General features: G+C 55.2%; 1 protein-coding gene across 1 annotated transcript in view; it reads left to right on the top strand.

Annotated features, from left to right (window-relative positions):
* The window catches only part of SND1 (staphylococcal nuclease and tudor domain containing 1), a 231,867-nt gene that overhangs the window by 21,642 nt on the left and 190,241 nt on the right, over positions 1–19,984 (top strand). Inside the window, exons 4-6 of the mRNA XM_090041370.1 lie at positions 10,608–10,686; positions 17,378–17,538; positions 18,057–18,148. Coding sequence (XP_089897496.1) covers positions 10,608–10,686; positions 17,378–17,538; positions 18,057–18,148 — 332 coding nt within the window. The remainder of the gene's footprint in view (positions 1–10,607; positions 10,687–17,377; positions 17,539–18,056; positions 18,149–19,984) is intronic.

Here is a 19,984-nt window from a genome sequence, read left to right as displayed (position 1 = left end):
ACGCTGAGGCCCCTTAAGTTGCTACCAACAGTGGAGTCTCACAACCTCGGTATCTATAGCTGAGATGTCCATGCTAATTCTTATCTCTCTCTGTGGAGATGTCCCTTCTTATTGGTCTCTGTCAAGCCCAGGTGCCCGCGGCTCATCCCTTGTCAGCAGCATCTTGCCCATGGCAAGTCTGGGTGTCTAAAGCTCACTTTGAGTTTGGGCTTCTCTAGCTTGCCCATTACTGACTTGGAGTATTTTCAGCTGACCCCAGGCTATGTCCAGCTTCATAGAATCGCAGACAATGAGGGTTGGAAGTGAGCTCAGGAGGTTGTATCTAGTCCAACCCGCTGGTCAAAACGGGACCAGCCACAGCTACCTCATCCCAGACAAGGCTTTGTGTAGCCGGGTCTTCAAAACCCCTAAGGATGAAGACTCCTCCACCTCTGGGGAACCTGTTCCTGTGCTTCACCACCCTCCTCATGAGAGGTGGAAAAAACACGCACAAAACCCTGATATCCAACCTAAACCTCCCTTGCTGCAGCCTAAGCGCATTGCTCCTTGTCCTGTCACCTGCCCCCAGTGAGACCAGTTCAGTTCAGCTCCATCCTCTTTGCAGCCCCACTGCTGGGAGCTGAAGGTAGCTGTTCATTCCTCCTCAGTCTCCTCTTCTGCAGACTAAATCAGCCCGGTTCCCTCCACCTCTCAAGTTGTGTGTCCCAGTCCTCCACCAGATTCTCCAGCTCGCCTCTGGTCATCATCCCTACTTGACTAGAGGTCCATCTCTTTACTCCTTAACTTGTTCAGCTCTTGGTTCTTACTTTGAGTTTTCTTGCTCGCTGGATCTCATCATGCAGGCAATGAAGCCTAGTACTCCCACGGTCTATTGGTGTCTTAGTTATGCCAAGCTGTAGTTAAGCTATGTCCTAGCACAACCATGAAAAACGGGGAGAAGGTGGGGCAAGTTCTGCTTCCTTTGTGGGAGCTGCAGGGAGTGCGTCATACTTCGGGCCGCTTCAGGTTGCGGGGCTAACTGGATTCTCATGGATTTCTGTGGCAGCCCTTATTGCTGTTATAAATCTTGTGGCTGAAGTCGGTTGAGACGAGTGCAGGCCAGAATGAGGCAGGCAACCAGCTTTTTTTGCTCTAAAGGCAAAACTCCTAAAGACTGGACCTTTCCTGTCCTGCTTCAACCTTTTGGGCTGGGATAGTGATTTCTCACATGTTGAACTAGCCTCTAGCAAGGTGGGATGGGCTCCTGCTATGTGCTGTCCTGATCCCAATTGGCATACAGGCAGCTGAGTGTCTTCTCACTTCTCGGGTACTTGGGACAAGTTTCTGCAGTAGGACTGTGGCCACATTGCTAGAGGCTCTGCTAGCTGCCGTGCACCCATGTCAGACTGGAGAGGCTTTATTGCTTCCTGTGCTCGAAGTGACCTGGGGCTGAGGGCCCAGCCCCTGGAGTGTCCCCACCTCTGGGACATGGCTCCTGAGCCCTGATGGTTGTTGGGATACAGTCGGGTATACTGCAGCTTTTATCCAGTGCAGCAAACTGGCTGAACTGGGGCAAGAAGCTGGTTGAGGGGAGAGCTCGTAGCATCCAGTTGCTGCCGGCCTGCAAGGCTCTTGCTGTGTGAAGGATCCACATCAATGGGGGGCAAAGCTGGCTCTCCAGAAGTCAGTGTGGCTGTGCCCAGAGCAAAAAGGGAACTGGAAAAGAACAGCCCCTGCTTCCTAACACATCAGCGTGCCTTGGCTGGTGTGAGTGGGCTGGTTTACTAACAAACAAACAAAAAAAACCCTTCTGCCCTTAGGGAGGTCTGTGCAAACACCCTGCCTTGTTCCTTGGTGCAGCGCAGCTAGCCCGTAGTGCAGTGCCCCAGGGGAGCCTGGGAGCCACGGGTGAGACGGGTACTGTGCTGCAAGGTGGTGGGAGCCCTTGCCTGAGTGCAGGGGGCACTTGGCTCCCACTTGCATGGCTGTTAGAAGCTGGCCAGCCCTGGCCTAGAAAACGTGTTGCATAGATCCTGGTGTAATATTTGAAGCTGCCAGATGGGGGCAAAGCTGCTGCAGAGCTGGGAAAGGGTCTGAGCTAGAGGGGCACCTCGGGCATGAATTAGCTGCTGTAAGAATCCTAGAAAATGAGGCTGGAAGGGACTTCAGGAGGTCTCATTTAGTCCAACCCCCTGCTCAAAGCAGCACCAGCCCCAACTACATCATCCCAGCCAAGGCTTTGTCTACCCAGATCTCAAACCTCCAAGGAATGGAGACTGCACCATCTCTCTGGGGAGCAGGTCCCAGTGCTTCACCACCCTCCGAGTGAGAGTTTTTCCTAATATCCAACCTCGGCGTCCCTGCTGAAACTCGAGTCCATTGCTCCTTGTTCTGTCATCTGTCACTGCTGAGATCAGTCCAGCTCCTCCATCCTTCTTGGGACCAGCAAGGGGTTTGGGGCTCTGAAGGGGATGGGGAGGTGTGTCTTTTTGCTTGGGGGCTGGATCGCTAATGCAGCAGGCATCTCCTACTGCCCAGGTATTTGGGCCAGGGGGCTGGAGGCCCAATCCTGTTGGTGGGGCTCTGGATTTGGAGGTGTGCTGGGGCTCCCCATGGGACTAGGTTGGGAAGCAGTGAGCCCCTTTGCAGTAGAGTCGCGTCAAAGAATGCATCGCCCGTGAACACTTAGGACTCTGCTCTTCCTGGTGATCTGCTGGTAATCGGCTCTGCTGCAGGAGATAAAAGCAGAAAGAAGCTTCCTGGGGGCATGTGGCTTCTGGCTTCATGCCACCTGCCCACTTGTGCATGTCTGCCCCCTCCACTCCTTTCCCCTCCTTCCTCTTATGTGTTGCTCCTTCCTTGCTTCCCTTCACTTTCGCCCCTTTTGTCCCTGGCTACAGCTGCTCTGGTTGACTTGGATTACTTTCCCCAGCCCTGCCCATGGACTTAAGTCACTGCCTGCCTTCTCCCCTTTTAACGCTCTGGGAGCTGAGTCAGCCTGGGTAGCTTGCTGGCTTGCAGAGGTTTCATACCTTCTAGGGTTGGAAAGGATCTGAGCAGATCATCAAGTCCCCAGGAAAGAGTACTGGGGTCAAATGACCCCAGCAAGTTGTTCATCTTAACCCCAGCAACCTGTTCAGCCTCCACAAGAAAAGGCTGAGGGGGATCTAGTGGTCTGTTACAAACTAGTTGTGGGGGGGGATGGGACAGGACCAGCAGGCATTGGGGGAGTCCCTGTTCCCCCGGGCACTACCAGGAGTGACCAGGAATAATGGTCACAAGCTGGCAGAAGGTAGACTTAGGCTTGATATAAGGAGGTGCTACTTCACGGTCAGGTGGCTAGGATCTGGGACCAACTTCCAAAGGAAGTGGTGCTGGCTCCTACCCTGGGGGGGTTTAAGAGGAGGTTAGACAATCACCTTGCTGGGGTCATTTGACCCCAGTACTATTTCCTGCCATGGCAGGGGGTTGGACTAGACGATCTACTCGGGTCCCTTCTGACCCTAGAAACTATGAAACTATCCAGCTTCCTCTTAAAGACCCCCAGGGTAGGAGCCAGCACCACTTCTCTTGGAAGCTGGTTCCAGACCCTAGCCGCCCTGACCGTGAAGTCGCGCCTCCTGATATCTAACCTAAACCTACCCTCTGCCAGCTTGTGACCGTTATTCCTGGTCACTCCTGGAGGTGCTCAGGGGAACAGGGACTCCCCCAATGCCTGCTGATTTTTCCCCCCCCCGACTAGTTTATAACAGGCCACTAGATCCCCCTCAGCCTTCTCTTGTGGAGGCTGAACAGGATCAGGTCCCATAGCCTCTCCTCATGGGGGCCTTCCCTGCTGCCCCCTGACCATGCAGGTGGCCTCCTCAGGAGGGATGTGGACAACATGGAGAGGGTCCTGAAGTGCGGCGCCCAGAACTGGAGGCAGTACTTCAGCTGCGGCCTGACCAGTGCCGCACAGAGGGGGAGGATCACCTCCTTGGACCTGCTCGAGATGCATCTGTGGATGCAGGACAAGGTGCGGTTGGCCTTCCTGACCGCCTCCCCACACTGCCGGCCCATGTTCATCTTGGAGTCGATGATGACCCCCAGATCCTTTTCTGCCTCTGCCATGACAAGAAGGGAGTCCCCCAGCCTGTAGGTATGGTGCCAGTTCTTCCTCCCCAGGTGCAGCACCCTGCACTTGTCAGTGTTGAATCCCATCCTGTTCTCATCCGCCCCCCACAACCTGTCCAGGTCTGATTACAGCCTATTCCTCCCTTCTAGCGTGCCCACATCCCCCCACATCTTAGTGTCATCAGCAAATTTGAACAGGTGCTTTTTACCCCCTCATCCAAATCTCTGATGAAGATGTTGAACGGTGCGGGCCCGAGGACCGAGCCCTGGGGGGACCCCACTGCCCACGTCCCCCCCAGGTCAAAAATGACCCATCCGCCACCACTCCCTGGGTGTGGCCCTCTCAGCCAGTTGACAACCCATTTGGCTGTGTGGGTGTCGACACCACAGCCCCCAGTTTCTTAATGAGAACGGGGTGAGAGACAGTGCCGAAGGCCTTCTGGAAGTCCAGGAAGACGATGTCCACTGCTGCCCCTGACCTCAGCCAGTTCCCTCAGCACTCGGGGGTGGAAATTGTCTGGACCAGCTGATTTAAATATGTCCAGTCCCTCGAGACGCTCCCTGACTAGATCCTCCCTGACCCATGGTCTGGGTGCGCCTCCCCTGGGGCCGGGGAGGGCTGATCTAGTCCCTGCTCAGGAAAATGGAGGCAAAGAAGTCGTTAAATAGGTTAGCTTTGTTATCTGGTGTAACGACCAGATTTCCTAGTGTGTCCTGCAGGGGCCCCATGTTACCTGGAACCTTCTTTTTGCCTCCTATGTATTTAATACAGGACTTCTTGTCCTTGATCCAGGTCGCTAGTCCCAGTCCCATCTCCGCCTTGGCCTTCCTGACTGCCCCTGATGGTTGGTGGGGAAGAGGCTGCCTCTTGTGGTGGGGTTTTACCGTCTGGGGGGGGCACGTGCACATGGATGGAGGTGGTGGGACCCTTCCTTTTTCTCCCTCAACCCTGAGGCCAGGGTTGGAGAGGGTCCCAGCATGAGGAGTTTGGCTTTTGCCCTGCTTGTCTATGTCCTGGTGCCTGCCTTTTTCAGGCTTCATTTTCCCCTATTCCTCCCCTGTCAGGCTCTGTTTCCCTGCTGCCTTTTGTACACAGAGCTGGGGCTGGAAAGGTGTTCTCAGACTGGCTTCTTGTGGCTGAAGATGGGGGAAGACCTATCACTTCTCTAGCCTCCCACAGATCTGGTCTCGGCTCCCTATGGATGGGCAAGTAGCTCCCAAAAGGGCTGGCTGTAACTCTGTGGGCTTGTAACCCCTGCCAATCGATTGGTGCCCTCGTGGCAGAAGACCGGTGGGGGTGGTGGCAGTCCTCGGCCTTTGGAGAGCCACGTACCTGCCTCTCTCTTCCAAAGCTGCTTGGGGCTCTTTGGCTATAGGCATGAGCTGCACTGTCCCAAGGAAGTACCTGTTCAGGGCAGGTGTCCCTCACTGTGCCGGGTCTTCCTCAGCCCTCATCCCTGGACCGTACCTCTGTTCACATCTGCCTGCTTTCCTGTCATGTGGCCGATTTTTTTTTTTTTGTGGCTCAAGCCTGCTCAGCAGAGACCAGGGTTATAAGGGACTCTGGTCTTTGCATGGAGGAGCAGAAAAGTCCACATGCACTGACAGGGCAGCAGCTCTGCCATCGGAGAGCAGCCAGCCTGGCAGGGCCCCTAGGAGGTTGCATTCACTTCAGCCCCCTGCTCTGGGCAGGATTAAGCCAGTCAAAACTAGCAATTCTCAGCTGTCACCTTTGAGGGTGCTACATGGTCCTTTTAAGGGTGCTGATGCAATGTGAGCACCATTAGGAGTGCAAACACTTGCATGGGATTCACTGGAAAAGCCCAGAGCCTTCCAGTAGGAATCTAGAGCATCACTAACTGGCTTGTTGTGGCTCTTCCAGGCTCTCTGTCCCAGACTTGCTCTAGTACTTTTTCTGTCATCAAGAAATGTGTGGAAAGCGAAAAGTTGGCATTTTTCTGCGGAGGTCCTAGAGTCTAAAGAGGCCAAGAACAACTGGCCGAAAGCCATGGGGGTTTAGACCTGTGAGACGCAGAACCGTAGGCTCTGCAGACTGTCAAAGGGTCTGCAAAAGATGACTGATCTATCAAAAGTATGTGAATACACACGTTACAAGTAGGCAGCCCAGGGCCTGTCTAAACATAGGCCCACCTCCTCACCTGTCATGCCTTGATGTTAAATGGGCAGCCTCCTGCCTGATTTAACATCTGCTAATTATCTGCCCCGATGATGAGGGCCAATGTATATACAATTCTGACCTTCCCTTGCTGTATCCCATGCCTTGCAGATGTTTCTCCCTCCAGTGGCATGCACTGGGACCTGAACCCTGGAGTCTCACCAGGACTCCTCACTGGAGCTGGTGGTCCCAGCACCCTCACCCTGGGTTCACTTGGGCTCCTACATGCAGCCTCAGATCTCTACTGCAGAGTCTGGGCGCTATCACAGGTCTGTCCACCAACCTGGGCCCTGCCTCAATACTCTCAGTGAGTCTGGGCTCCCCCTGCTTCACCTCGCCCACAAGGCATGCGGGGCTGGGATTAGGAGATGCCCCATGCTTGCCTCTCACTGGGGCAGTAACTGGCCTGGCATTTCTGGGGGACTGTCCTGCTGCAGATCCCATCAGGCCCCCTGTTCTTGGCAGGGTGCAGTTTCTGGTCATGCCCAGGACCATGGAGCTTCTTCATTTCCCATAGCCCTAGCCCTCACCTCCAAGGTGTTGCTCTGAGCGGCAGCCCAGCTGGGTGGTGTTCTCCCTGGCTGCTGGCAGTAAATTGCCACCTCTTTGCAGTTCAGGAGTGGGCTCTTAGAGCACAGCTGGGCTGTGCTCCCAGTCGGGTCACTTTTCCTAGTTGGCATTGCAGGCAGCTGCAGGCGGCCTAGCTGCCACTCTGGCCTCTGCTAGTAACAGCAAGCACCCTTGCTCTGTTGGATCACACCTACAAGTGAAAGGGGTCCATGCCTCCATTCACACTTTTCTAGGCATCCATGGGTGAAAAATGATTGAAACCCAAAAAAGAGTGAAACCCACTGGTCTAAACCATCTCAAACAAGTGTCTGTCACACCTGCATTTCACATCCAGGGATGGAGATTCCACCCCTGCCCTGAGCAGCCTGTTTCAAGGCAGAGCCCTCCAAGGCCCAAGGGAGGGCTCTTCCTAATCTCCAGCCTGTTTCCTAAATTACAGTGAAATGCCTGTCCTTGCAGTAGCAGGGCATAGGGGGCCCCGGGGCCCAGAGCCCTGCTAGCTTTGCCTGGGGCATGTGGAAGGGTGTATTTTGTTTCGGGCACTGTGCCCGGTGGTTATGAGAGGGTTGTTCTCAGATTTAAGATCTGGGCTGCTGACAGACTTTCTGTTCAAGGTGCCAGGGGGTGGGATCTGATCGGATCCGCGATGTTAACTGGCATATCTCCTGCTTGGCCACGTGCTTGGGGTTGTGGGATCAGGGAGCAGATCCCCGTCGCTCCCATTGCTGGTGCAGGGGGAGCCTGGGATCATGATCCTGGCTGAGCACCCAGTGGTCCTGCAGCTGGGAGTACCAGCCAGCTGGACCTTCAGTTTTAAGGCACAATGGAAACAAGCCATAAAGTTGTTACACCCTTCTTTGTGTCATAACTTTGTGGCTCTTTCCTTATTTTAGCACACTGTTCATTGCATGAACGTATAGCTGAGTTGCTACTTAACAGCTGAATTGCATCTTAAATGTAATGTCTTTCAGGGGCAATGGGTTACTTGGGACATGATTAACCCTGGCAGACTAGGTTAATTTGGGTCTTAACAGGTTAATTGCATCTTCAGTATAACTTCTGCCGGGTGCTGTGCTTAGATGCTTCTCTGGGTTGCTTCAGATTGGGGACAGACCTGCCTTGAGTAGGGGGTTGGACTAGCTGAGGCCTCCCCTGGCCCTGTCAGTCCAACTTTCCTGCCATTCCCTTGTTGGGAACTGTCAGTGGAGGCAAAATGCTTTCTTGCTGCTGCTTCTGGACTGGCTTGAGCTACTCGGATAAATTGCTGTAGGAGCAGCAGGCCTGGGTGGGAATTGCAGACGAGCATGTGGTCCCCTGGAGTGACTGGTACCAGATCAGGGATGCTGGGCCCATAATCCAGTCAAAGTTTTTGGTTCTCCCAGATTTGTAGGAAGAATTTCCCCCTCCCAGCTCACCAGGGCTGAGCAGCCAATGCATTTTCCCCCCGAAAAAGCTGGGAGTTTCTCATATCTATCACTTGGAGGCAGAGCTGGGATGCGTGGTTGACTGCAAATAAATCCTGAGCAGGTTTTGTCGGGTGCTGACACCACTATCAGGTTCAGGTCTTCGTCTCGCTTATCTTCATCCTTGTTCTCTGCCATGTTACAGATTTTTATGGTGTGCTTCCTTTGTCAGTGTCTCCCTTATTGTTAAACTCTGTGACAGGCCAAGATTTAAGTGAATAGATGAAGCATAAAATGCTTCCTGATGAGCCTTGTCCTGGCTTAAATGCAATTAATATGAAATGCTGCAGCTTTGCTGTAAAGGGTGGTGGGGGCAGATGGGGAGCGAAACCAGGCAGCCTCTATCCAGGTACAGTCATAGTATTATAGATGATGAAAGTTGGAAGGGACCTCAGGAGGTCACATCTAGTCCAACCCCCTGCTCCAAGCAGGACCAGCCCCAGCTCCATCATCCCAGCCAGGACTTTGTCTAGCCGGGGCTTCAAAACCTCCAAGGATGGAGACCCTACCACCTCTCTGTTCCAGTGCTTCACCACCCTCCTCGTGAGAGTTGTTCCTAATATCCAACCTCAACATCCCTTGCTGCAGCTTGAGCCCGTTGCTCCTTGTCCTGTCATCTGCCACCACTGAGAACAGCCCAGCTCCGTCCTCTTTGCAGCCCCCCTGCAGGGAGGTGAGGGCTGATATTCAGTCCCCCCTTGGTCTTCTCTTCTTCTCCAGGCTCAATAGACCCAATTTCCTCAGACTCTCCTCACAAGTCCCGTCCTCCAGCCCCACAACCATTTTTGTTACTGTCTGCTGGACTCTCTCCAATGTGTCCACATCTTTTCTGTAGTGGGGGCTCACAACTGGACACAGGACTCCACATGTGGCCTCCCCGGTGCTGAATAGAGGAGAAGAATCACTGCCCTCCATCTGGCAACACTCCTACTAATGCAGTCATTTTGCTTGGGGGGGGGGGGGGGGGGGGGGGGGGCTTGCCGCTTGTGACTTTTGACTCTCCAATTTTGCTCACTTGTTGCCTTCCATGCAAGTCCCGTATGTCATAAGGAACGCCAGCCTGAGCTTTGGGCAAGCTTCTCCCGGACCAGCTTTCCTGGAAGCTGTTGGGTTTGCAGTGAGTGAGTGCTACAAAACACTTGGCACTGATTTGGGAATCTGGATCTGGTTCCCCCTCCCCACAGACCTGGGACAAAAGCAAAGCTTCCTCCTGCTTGTTGAGAGCATCTGGACTGTTTGTGCCTTCAGACATTTGATCCTGCTGGGAAGCGGTGGTCCAGCCTCTCTTGGGAGAGGTCCTGTCCCTGCACTAGTCTGTTCAAGCCACATGCTGGCTCTTGCCCCACCCTGCCCTGCCCTCTTTGCCTGGTCCCTTGCTCTTGAGGCCTTCCAGGCACTGGCTTTTGTCTCAGTCCTGGTCCTCGCCTCAGGCATTTTGAAAGCCCCTTTGATGCCGAGATGCGTTTCCCCATCTCCCTCGGGGCCTGGCATCCGCACTGCTGCGAGTGGCTCATTTGAAAGTGCCTAGTTTTTACAGAAACCCAGAGTCTCTTTCTCCCTGCCCCTGCAGAGAACAGCTCTGCCCTCTCTGAGCTTGCAAGACTGTGGTGTCAGACAGGGCTGGCTGTGCAACACATGCCCTTGGATCATCGCAGTGCTATGGAGGATGCCCAATGCCACGGGCCCCTGAGGATGCAGAGGGCTTGTCAAATGGGTGGGTGTGCTGGACCTTGGCTGTGAACCAAAGTAAAAGGCATCACCTGTCGTGTGCTGGCTGTGACTGGGACTGGAGCTGCCTCTCCCTCCCAGAGCACTGATGGGGTCGGGTGTACGGTTTCCGTCTGCTCTCAATTCCCCACCGAGCTGGTTTGTGGCTGCCAGCCGTGCCATTTGGGCATCAGCTTCTTGACCAAAGCAGCTGGCCGTCCAGGCCTTCTGACCTGCCTGCCTGCCACTTTGGACCTTGATGGGAGCTGTCCTGCTGGCAGACATGGCCAAGGTCTCCAGTTTTTGCTGAACCCTCCTTCCAGCCCCCATGCGCCCTCAGCCAGCTAGATCCTCCTGAAACTAGCTTAGAGTGGTACCCCGTACATAAATATGCAAATATATGTATAAATAGTGGTGGAATTAGCAAGTTGTCTTGACAGGGTTAAAGTGAAGTGCTTTTTTTTTTTCTCCCCTGGCTGTAGCTGGGCTGCTCTTCTGGCCCTGTGGTTGATGGGGCAGGAGCCCGCTGCAGGGTTGTTTCCTTGCCGGGGGTGCCCGTGGGGGTCAGTCTTGCTAACTGTCTCCTTTCTCTCTTGCAGACACAACTGGGGAGAACATCGCCGAGTCGCTGGTGGCTGAAGGCCTGGCTTCCCGTAGGGAAGGAATCCGAGCCAACAAGTACGTGTGCGCTCTGCTCTCCGTGCCCCTTGATCAGCCGAGGAGGGTGTTTGTGGCACTTCTTTCTCTCTCATGCAAAGATTGCTCAGCTGAAAGGCAAAGCATTGACACCCCCCCCCCCCCCAAGCTGCTGGATGGGGGATGGATGTCTGAGCTGTGCTGGCATTCATTCAGGGCTGGACTGGGCTGCAGCAGGTGGGTTGGCTCTGAAACTGGGGTGCCCCAAGGTGGGGGGTAAGGAGGGCTTTGGCCCCCCCTCAAGCCATTTCAAAGCTCAGAAGCCATGCAAGGCACAGATCCCCATGGTGGCTGCCCTGCCTCTGCACTACCTATGGGAGAACCCCCCAACTTGGCGTGGATTTAAGTCTGCACTTGGTTAGCAGCTACCTCAGCTTCTGCTTGTGCAGTGCAGCCCCCAGCAGTGATCCTGCTGGGATGCATGGGTGCCTGGAGGCTGCCTTGTCCTGACTTCCACTGTGGAACCAGTGGCTGGACCGTGAGCTCCCCAGAGCTTAGAGCAATGCCTCCCCTGGCCAGCCCTGGGAAACCCAGACTTCCAACAGAGCTGTGCTGACATCTCCCCTGCAGAGCCCATGGCCCAGGTGATTGTATTACGAGGGGCGTGAATTGTTTATGTAGCTAGTCTATAAATACCCGCCAACCACGGGGTGGAAATAGTGTGCACGTGTTGCTTCTTAAAGCTGTTACTAGCACACCTGGATGCCTTCCACCAAGGTCACCAGGACGTGACCGGCTGAGGAAGAGATCATTGGCTCTGGCCTTTCTGGTGCAGAGAGCTGTGTAGCACCAGGCAGGTCCCTTCCTCGTGGTTGTCATAAAATCATAGGCAATGAGGGTTGGAAGGGACCTCAGGAGGTCACATCTAGTCCACCCCCCAGCTCAAAGCAGGACCTTCCCAAACTACATCATCCCAGCCAAAGCTTTGTCTAGCCAGGTCTTCAAAACCTCCAAGGTTGGAGGCTGCACCACCTCTATGGGAAGTCTGTTCCAGTGTTTCACCACCCTCTGCGCAAGAGGTTTTTTCCTAATATCTAACTTCCACTTGCTGCAACTTTTAAGACTATTGATTCCCTGTTTGTAGCTTGACTCTGCTTCCTTGTTGATGGTTTAACATCATCTGAACATCAGTCTTTCCTCACAACGTTTGTCTTCCAGGCTCTTAATCATCCTTGTGGCCTTTCTCCTGACCCTTTCAAGATTTTCTGCATCTTTTTTAAGTGCAATGCTCAGAACTGGACACAGTACTGCAGCTGGGGTCTCACCAGCGCTGAAAAGAGAGGAAGTATAACTTCCTTGGCCCTGCTCGCAACGCAACAACTAGTGCACCCCAGTATGCTATTGGCTCTGACTGCAGCACCACGGTGGCAGCTCTTGTTCATCCTGTGATGAGCCAAAACCCCGAGGTCCCTTTCAGCCGTTGTGCTGGCCAGGACATCTCCTCTTAACCTATATTCATGTTGCTGGTTAGATGTTGAACAGCACAGGGCCAAGAACTGACACCACTGGCCACTTTCTGCCAAGATGATACAGACCATCCGTGAACACTGACTGGGTTTGACCCCCAGTCAGTTCCCTGCCCACCTGACTGTCAGCACACAGTTCCTGCCCCCCCAGTTTGGTTTTTTTTTGGTGGTTGTTTTTTTATAAGAGCATTCGGAGCAGCCCTTAGCAAACAGGACAGTGAGCCTGGTGTGCAAGCCTGACTAGCAGATCCTATTAAACATTGCTGAGGGTAGAAGTTTTTCATCTGCCTAGGTGGATCCCATCCACGAAGGAAGGGAAGCAGGGAGGAAGGTGAGGCAGTTAGTGGGTTATCTCTGCTCTGTTACATTCATGTGGGCAGGGTTGCTATGGCAAGAATATTTGAGCACTCGTGCACGGGCCAGGTCCCAGAGGATGCGTGAGAGAAGGCAAAACTTTTCAACAAGTTCTTTGCCTCCGTGTCCCTGTCTGCTGACAATGGGGTGCTCTTGGGTGACAGCGTAGAGAGCCCCGGGAAGGATGCAAGTCCCCCGACTGTTAGTTCAGACCTAGTTAAGGATTACCTGGAGGGCTTGGATTTGTCCAAGTTGATGGGCCCGGATGACCTTCGTCTGCGGGTGCTGAGGGAATTGGCTCGTGTCATTGCAGAGCCATTGCCATGGCTGTTCGAGGCCCGAGCACCAGGAGTTCAAGTCCCTGAGGACTGGAAAAGGGCCAATGTGGTCCCTATTGTCAAGAAGGGGAGGAAGGAAGAGCCTGGCAACTACAGGCCAGTCAGCCTCACTTCTATCCTGGGGAAGGTCTTTGACAAAATTATCAAGGGCCACATTTGTGAGAGCTCTGCAGGGGAAGTGATGTTGAGGGGTAACCAGCACGGGTTCGTGCCAGGCCGATCCTGCCCAACCATCCTGGTCTCTTTCTATGACCAGGTAACAAAGAGCTTAGATGGGAAGGAGGAAGTCGATGTCATCTTCTTGGACTTCCCGAAGGCCTTCGACACGGTGTCCCACCCGATTCTGGTGGGCAAGCTGAGGGGCTGTGGCATGGACGAATGCACGGTCACACGGGTGGCAAACTGGCTCCAGGGGCACACCCAGAGGGGGGTGGTGGACGGGTCGAAGTTGACCTGGGAGGGTGTGGGCAGCGGAGTCCCCCAGGGCTCGGTCCTGGGGCCGGTGCTGTTCAACATCTTCATTAGGGACCTGGACGAGGGTGTGGAGAGCACCCTGTGCAAGTTCCCTGATGACACCGAGCTGTGGGGTAAAGTGAATACGCCGGCAGGCAGGGACCGCGTCCAGGCAGACCTGGATAGGTTGGAGAAGTGGGTGGACCTGAACAGGATGTGGTTCAACAAGGACAAATGCAGGGTGCTGCACCTGGGGAGAGGGAACCAGCATGATGGTCTTGGCACAGAGGCAGAGAGGGATCTTGGAGTCAGGATTGACTCCAGGATGAATATGAGTCGCCAATGCGATGCAGCAACAGGCAGAGCTGACTGCACCCTGTCCTGCATCAACAGGAGCATCACTAACAGGTCCAGGGAGGTCTTGCTCCCTCTCATGCGGCGCTGGTCAGGCCGCAGCTGGAGTCCTGTGTCCAGTCCTGGGCGCCGCGCTTCACGAGGGACGTGGGGAGCCTGGAGAGGGTCCAGAGGAGGCCACTCGTATGGTTGGGGGCCTCCATGGCCAGCCCTATGAGGAGAGGCTGAGGGACCTGAATCTCTTCAGTCTCTGCAAGAGGAAACTGAGGGGGGATCTTGTGGCTGCTACAACCTTATCGGGGGCCAGCAGCAGGGACTCGGGGAAAGTCTGTTTCCCAGGGCCCCCCTTGGAGTCACCAGGAGCAATGGCCACAAGCTGCGGGAGGAGAGGTTTAGGTTGGATATTAGGAAGAACTACTTCACGGTACGGGTGGCCAGAGCCTGGAACAGGCCCCCAGAGAGGGGGTGCTCTCCCCTTCCCTGGGGATCTTCAAGAGGAGCCTGGACAGGCACCTGGCTGGGGTCTTGTGACCCCTGCCCCCCCAGTGTCATTCCTGCCCCTGGCGGGGGGTCAGACTCAGTGATCTGTCTAGGTCCCTCCCGACTCATTGAGTCTGACTGGAAAAGGGCCAATGTGGTCCCTATTTTCAAGAAGGAGGAAGGAGGCTCCAGGCAACTATAGGTCAGTCAGTCTCACCTCCATCCTTGGTAAAGTCTTTGAAAAGATTATTAAGGCTCATATATGTGAGAGGCCAGCAGGAAAAATTATGCTGAGGGGAAGCCAGCACCGGGTTTGTAGCAGGTAGATCATGCCTGACTAATCTAGTCACTTCTTATGACCGGGTTACAAAACACCTGGACACAGGAGTAGGGGTGGATATCGTTTACTTGGACTTCAGGAAGGCCTTCGATACGGCATCTCACTCCATACTGGTGAACAAGTTAAGAGGCTGTGACTTGGATGATTGCACAGTCCGGTGGGTGGCAAATTGGCTAGAGGGTCATACCCAGAGTGGTGGTGGACGGGTCGGTATCAGCCTGGAAGGGAGTGGGTAGGGGTCCTGCAGGGCTCGGTTCTTGGATCAATACTCTTCAATGTCTTCATCAGTGACTTGGATGAGGGAGTGAAGTGTACTCTGTCCAAGTCTGTGGATGATACAAAACTGTGGGGAGAAGCGGACACACTGGAGGGCGGGGAACAACTACAAGCAGACCTGGACAAATGGGCAGAAAACAAAAGAATGCGATTTTAACAAGGAGAAATGCGAAGTGCTGCACCTACCGAGGAAAAATGTCCAGCACACCTACTGCCTGGGAAATGACCTGCTCGGTAGCACGGTAGTGGAAAGGGATCTCGGCATTGTGGTAGACTCTTAAGATGAACACGAGTTGTCAGTGTGATGAAGTCATCAGCAAAACCAACGGCACGTTATTGTGCATCAGCAGATGCATGACAAACAGAGCCGGGGAGGTGATCCTTCCCCTCTGTTGGGCGCTGGTCAGACCGCAGCTGGAGTACTGCGTCCAGTTCTGGGTGCCGCACTTCAGGAGGGATGTGGATAATGTGGAAAGGGTCCTGAGGGGGGCCACTTGTATGGCTAAGGGCTTGCAGGCCAAGCCCTACGAGGAGAGACTAGGGCACCTGGACCTCTTCAGCCTCCACGAGAGAAGGGTGAGAGGCAACCTTGTGGCTGCCTATAAATTCATCATGGGGGTGCAGAAGGGAGTTGGCGAGGCTCTGCTCACCAAGGCACCCCTGGGGGTCACAAGAAATAATGGCCATAAGCTAGCAGACAGCAGATTTAGACTGGACATTAGGAGGAACTTCTTCCCAGTTAGTGGCCAAAATTTGGAATGGGCTCCCAAGGGAGGCGGTGCTCTCCCCTACCCTGGGGGTCTTCAAGAGGAGGTTAGATAGGCATCTGGCTGGGGTCATCTGAACCCAGCACTCTGTCCTGCCTATGCAGGGGGTCGGACTCGATGATCTGTTGAGCTTCCTTCTGACCCTAAGATCTATGAATCTCTGCTCCTCGTGGCTTGTGCTTGAGGCAAGCCCCTGAGGTGCTGGGGTCCCTGGAGCTCTTCACTGGTGTCCGTCAGCACAGTTTGCAAAAGGTTAAAACGGTGCTGTCTGATCGCTTGTGTCTTGCCTGGCTTACTTGCTTGGAGTCGGTTGAGATGGGTCTCAAGGTGGGGCGCTCAGCCCTGCTGGGAGATGCTGCTCTGTGGATTGGGGTCAGTAGCCAGTCCCAGTCCCAGCCCCAAACCACAGACATATCAGCAGGTCCTGAGGCTTGGCTTTCCTTTCCTGCCAGGGTCCTGCGCTGGAGGACTGGCAGGTACTTCTAGCCTCAGACTAGCTCTCCACCTAGCCCCAGTATCCTGTCTGCCAGTGGCAGGAGTGGATGTTATAGAGGGAGAGCATCGAACCGACTGCTTCAGGAGTGATCTCTCCCCTATCCAACACCCTCCCACCATGACTGGGTTAGATGCCAGAGGAAGCACCTGCAACCATCCTGTTTAATAGTCACAGATAGATTGATCCATGAACGTATCCAGTCCCTTGATGACCCTGGCTCTGCTCTGCCTCCTGTGGCCATGAGTTGCACAAGTGAACAAGAAAATCCTATCTCCTTGTTGTTTTTCAACCTGTTGCCTGCTAACTTCAGCAGGTGCCCCCTTGGCCTAGTATCTTGGGACTTGGTGCTTCCTTTTTGCTCTGTTTCAGGCAGTTTTAAGCCTCCCCTAGAGGTGCTGGGTGCAGCCTGGGCTGGGGCTGGGCTGTACCAGGGCTCCTGCTGGTACCAGCCTGTCAGGGTCCTGGCTGGAGGGTCTCGGGTTCAGCCCCATGCTGCACTGGGGTAGGAAGGGATTTCCCCCGGCTCAGACAGGTGTGCACTGAAGGGAGTTTTGCTTTCCTCTGCAGTGGGGGCACAGCCTTGGCTTGGGTCTCTGCAGCGCCCATGACCCTCCCTGGCAGCAGCAGGATGCTGTTGGCCATGGCCCCCCTATATACCGGGGGTGGGGGCAATGCCTGAGGCTGTATTGGAGGTGACTGTATTGTGTGGCTCCGGAGTCGGACATGGGGTTTGTCTAGGCTGTTTTGGACAGGGCTGATCCTGCCTTGGGCAGGGCTTGGACTGGATATGACCCTGCAGCTCCCTGCCAACCCCATGGCTCTGGCATTTCTATGAGCAATAGTTCCCGTCCCCTTGGTTCACACCCTTACCTGGAAGGAAGGTCAGGCACAAGACATGAAGTTAGCAGCATCTTTTGCAGCCTTGGGCACTGTTGCATCAGATGGGGGAGGGATGTTCTGTCAAAAAGAGGGCGCAGAGTGTCTGATATGGGGCTAGTGCCTGTTGGAGGTCGTGGAAGAGAATGAAGCCACGTTCGGAGACTGGAGCCGGTGCTCCCACTGTGCCAGTCTCCTTGCCAGCTCGACCTTTGCCAGAGCCTCGACACCATGAGATACCATTTGTCTGCACTGCACTGGAGTACAAAGCTGGGGTCAGCAGCTGTGGGTGCTGCCACATGGCAAGGCGAGGAGGAATTGCCGCCTCCTGCCTTCTAGTGCCCTGTTTCTGTCCAACTCGAGCTTTGTGTGAATCATTAAAGCGCCTGGAGCCAGTGCATCTGCCTGTGGCTGCTGCTCGTGTGTCTGTCACCGGTCCAGTGCTCTCACCTTTTGTCTGCTTTTTCTCCTAGCCCTGAGCAGAGCAGGCTGGCGGAGCTAGAGGAGCAGGCCAAGATTGCCAAGAAGGGCATGTGGAGCGAGGGCACGGGCTCCCACACCCTCCGGGATCTCAAGTACACCATCGAGAACCCCCGACACTTTGTGGACTCCATGCACCAGAAGCCTGTCAATGGTAAGGGTGGGCTGCAGGGGAAGCAGCCAGCCGGGCTCTCAGCTTTGGCCTCCCTGGTGCTCTTTTTCCTCTGGGTAATCGGTGCTTGTTGGTCTCTGCCAGGGTGGCAAATGCTGGGGGCATGATCAGTATTGAGCTTTCTTATCTCTTACCCAGCTGCAGCCTGGAACATAAGAGCTGCCATGGACTGGGTCAGACCTAGGTCCATCGTGCTCAGTCTCCTGTGTCACAGGCAGAGAGCGGAGGCTGGAAGGATGAGTGGACAGGGTCTGACCAGGGTTTTCCCCTGCTCCTCTCTCCCTTGCACTGAAGGTCTGATGCAGAGGCCATGCCCCTCATTGCCGTGCTCCCTAGTGCCTGCTGCCCCTTTCCTCCATGAATTTGTCCACAGCAGATGGGAGCTGGATGCAACTGACTGCTCTGTTGGTGGCGGGGTGGAGAGGCTTGGTAGGAGGGGGCGAGGGGGTGCCTCCCCCCAGTAGGGGCCCGGACACCTCACTTGCCTTTTTGCATTGCAGCCATCATTGAACACGTGCGTGACGGCAGCGTGGTCCGAGCCCTGCTGCTCCCAGATTACTACCTGGTCACCGTCATGCTCTCTGGGATCAAGGTGAGGCTTTGGCTCAGTGTTCGCTTGGAATTGGGTGTCCTGGTTTGCTGTGGGGGCATCCCACTGCTTCTGGGTTGAGTCCCTGTCTTGATCCTACTCTGACTGGGGTGGCTGCTTTTCCTGGAGGCTATGTGCGCTTTGGTGTATTGCCCAAGGACCTTGCAGTGGGGAGGTCCTGCTGTGGGGAGCTGATACCAAGGATGGCTTGAAAGGATAGGATTTGAGCAGTGAAGGCCGTGCAGCTTTATCGCTCGAGGAGACCAGTTCGGGTGGGGGGGTTCCTGGTCTAGGAGCCACTTCTCAAGGCAGAATGCCTCTGGCACAAGGCCTTGGTGTGAAGATCTTGCATTGTGAGCTAAGCCGGGTCTTCTGTAGCTAGCGTTTTGGATGGAGGACCTCGGGGAAAAGCCCTTGGCAGTTCTTGTTGCATAACAGGGGCAGGGACCCAGAGCTGGTGCATGGGTGCATCCTAACTCTGGAGGAAGGCGGGGGTACATCTTAGGTCAGACTTATAGGTAAGCCTGGGGGCTCTGGTTACTGGAGACACCAGAATAAAGAGGGCAATAACTGCACCTCATTTGTGCACCTTCCTGGAGCTTCCAGGCTGCTCACATATGCAGCTGAGGTCTGACCTTGGCTGGTAGACGTGGTACCATGGGGGTAGAAAGGAGGTGGGCTCAGGCTGGTGGCTACAGCTGTTGGTATTTGATTATTAGGGCCCAGCCCTGGGGCACCATGTGTCACCTCGGTCCATAGCAGAAGCTGTCGGACTCTCTGTGAACCCCGTGGCGGTGTGTAGGTGACCAGGTCACAGGCCAGTTTGGGCTGACCTGAGGCACTGCCCTTCCTGGGAGAGCTGCCAGCCTTTGGCGCCTTGGCACAGTGGGCAAAGGAGGTGCTTGGCTTTGGACCTGGACCTCTCCGAATCCCCACAGATTGGCTTCACTGTGGCACCCTATCCAGAAGCATCGGTCCCCCTTCTGCCAAGAGGGTCTGCATCCAGCTTGGATGATTCGGTTGGAGTGCAGGTCAGGGAAAGCTGAGGTCAGGGGCTGTGTCCACCTGGCAGGACGAGCACTACTTGCAGGGCAATTTTTGAGGCCCAATGGAGCTGTCCTGACAGCTGCTGTCTAGTTGCGGGTGTACTTTGTCGGTAGCTTGGGATGTGCCTGGCACCCTTTTTCCCTGGTTGTCTTTGTGCCAGGGAGTGCCTGGGGACTCTGCTCCTTGGTGATGCCACCTGGTCAGTGCTGTGGCGTTGAAGCCTCTGCTCCCCGGCAGCTAGCTAGCACCCCTTGCATCCCAACGGACTATAGCAGCTGGGCGTGGAGTGCGGCTGGCTGGAGCAGACGGTGACCGTGCAGCTACCTGGCGCATGGTCAGGGTACTCGGGCCACAGGGCAGAAAGCAGCAAAGTACTTCTGTGACTGGTGCACTTCACCAGCCTGCGCATCCCTGGGGCTCGCTGCTGCGTGTGCGATAGGCGTGGGCTGCGTTAGGCAGCCACGTGGCTCCTACTTTCCCAGGCACATAGGCCCAGCTTGCCTGCTTCAAGCAGGGAGCGTGCCTGGGGTGGGGAGCTCCCATGGACGGGAGAGAAATGGCTGTTTTCACACGCATGCAGGTGGCAGGCTGCTGTGTGCATGGGCAAGGTGTGTGGCCCCCTCATAGGCCTTGAGGCCTGGGGTCAGAGAGCGAACAGAGGTTTTGGGCTGGCTCTGCTCTGTGGGGAGCTTGCTTTCCTGCAGGCACCCGGCCTACCCTGTGGCTGTCCGGTCTGTGCCAAGCCCTTGTTCTGGGAGGGGTTATTACCTCTGAGAAGGGAGGGGTCTGGGT

This window comes from Crocodylus siamensis, chromosome 4, assembly GCF_052110815.1.
Source record: "Crocodylus siamensis isolate JL-2025a chromosome 4, ASM5211081v1, whole genome shotgun sequence".
NCBI lineage: Eukaryota > Metazoa > Chordata > Crocodylia > Crocodylidae > Crocodylus > Crocodylus siamensis.
Note: the sequence above shows the minus strand (reverse complement) of the source record. Positions and strands in the feature narration are given on the sequence as shown.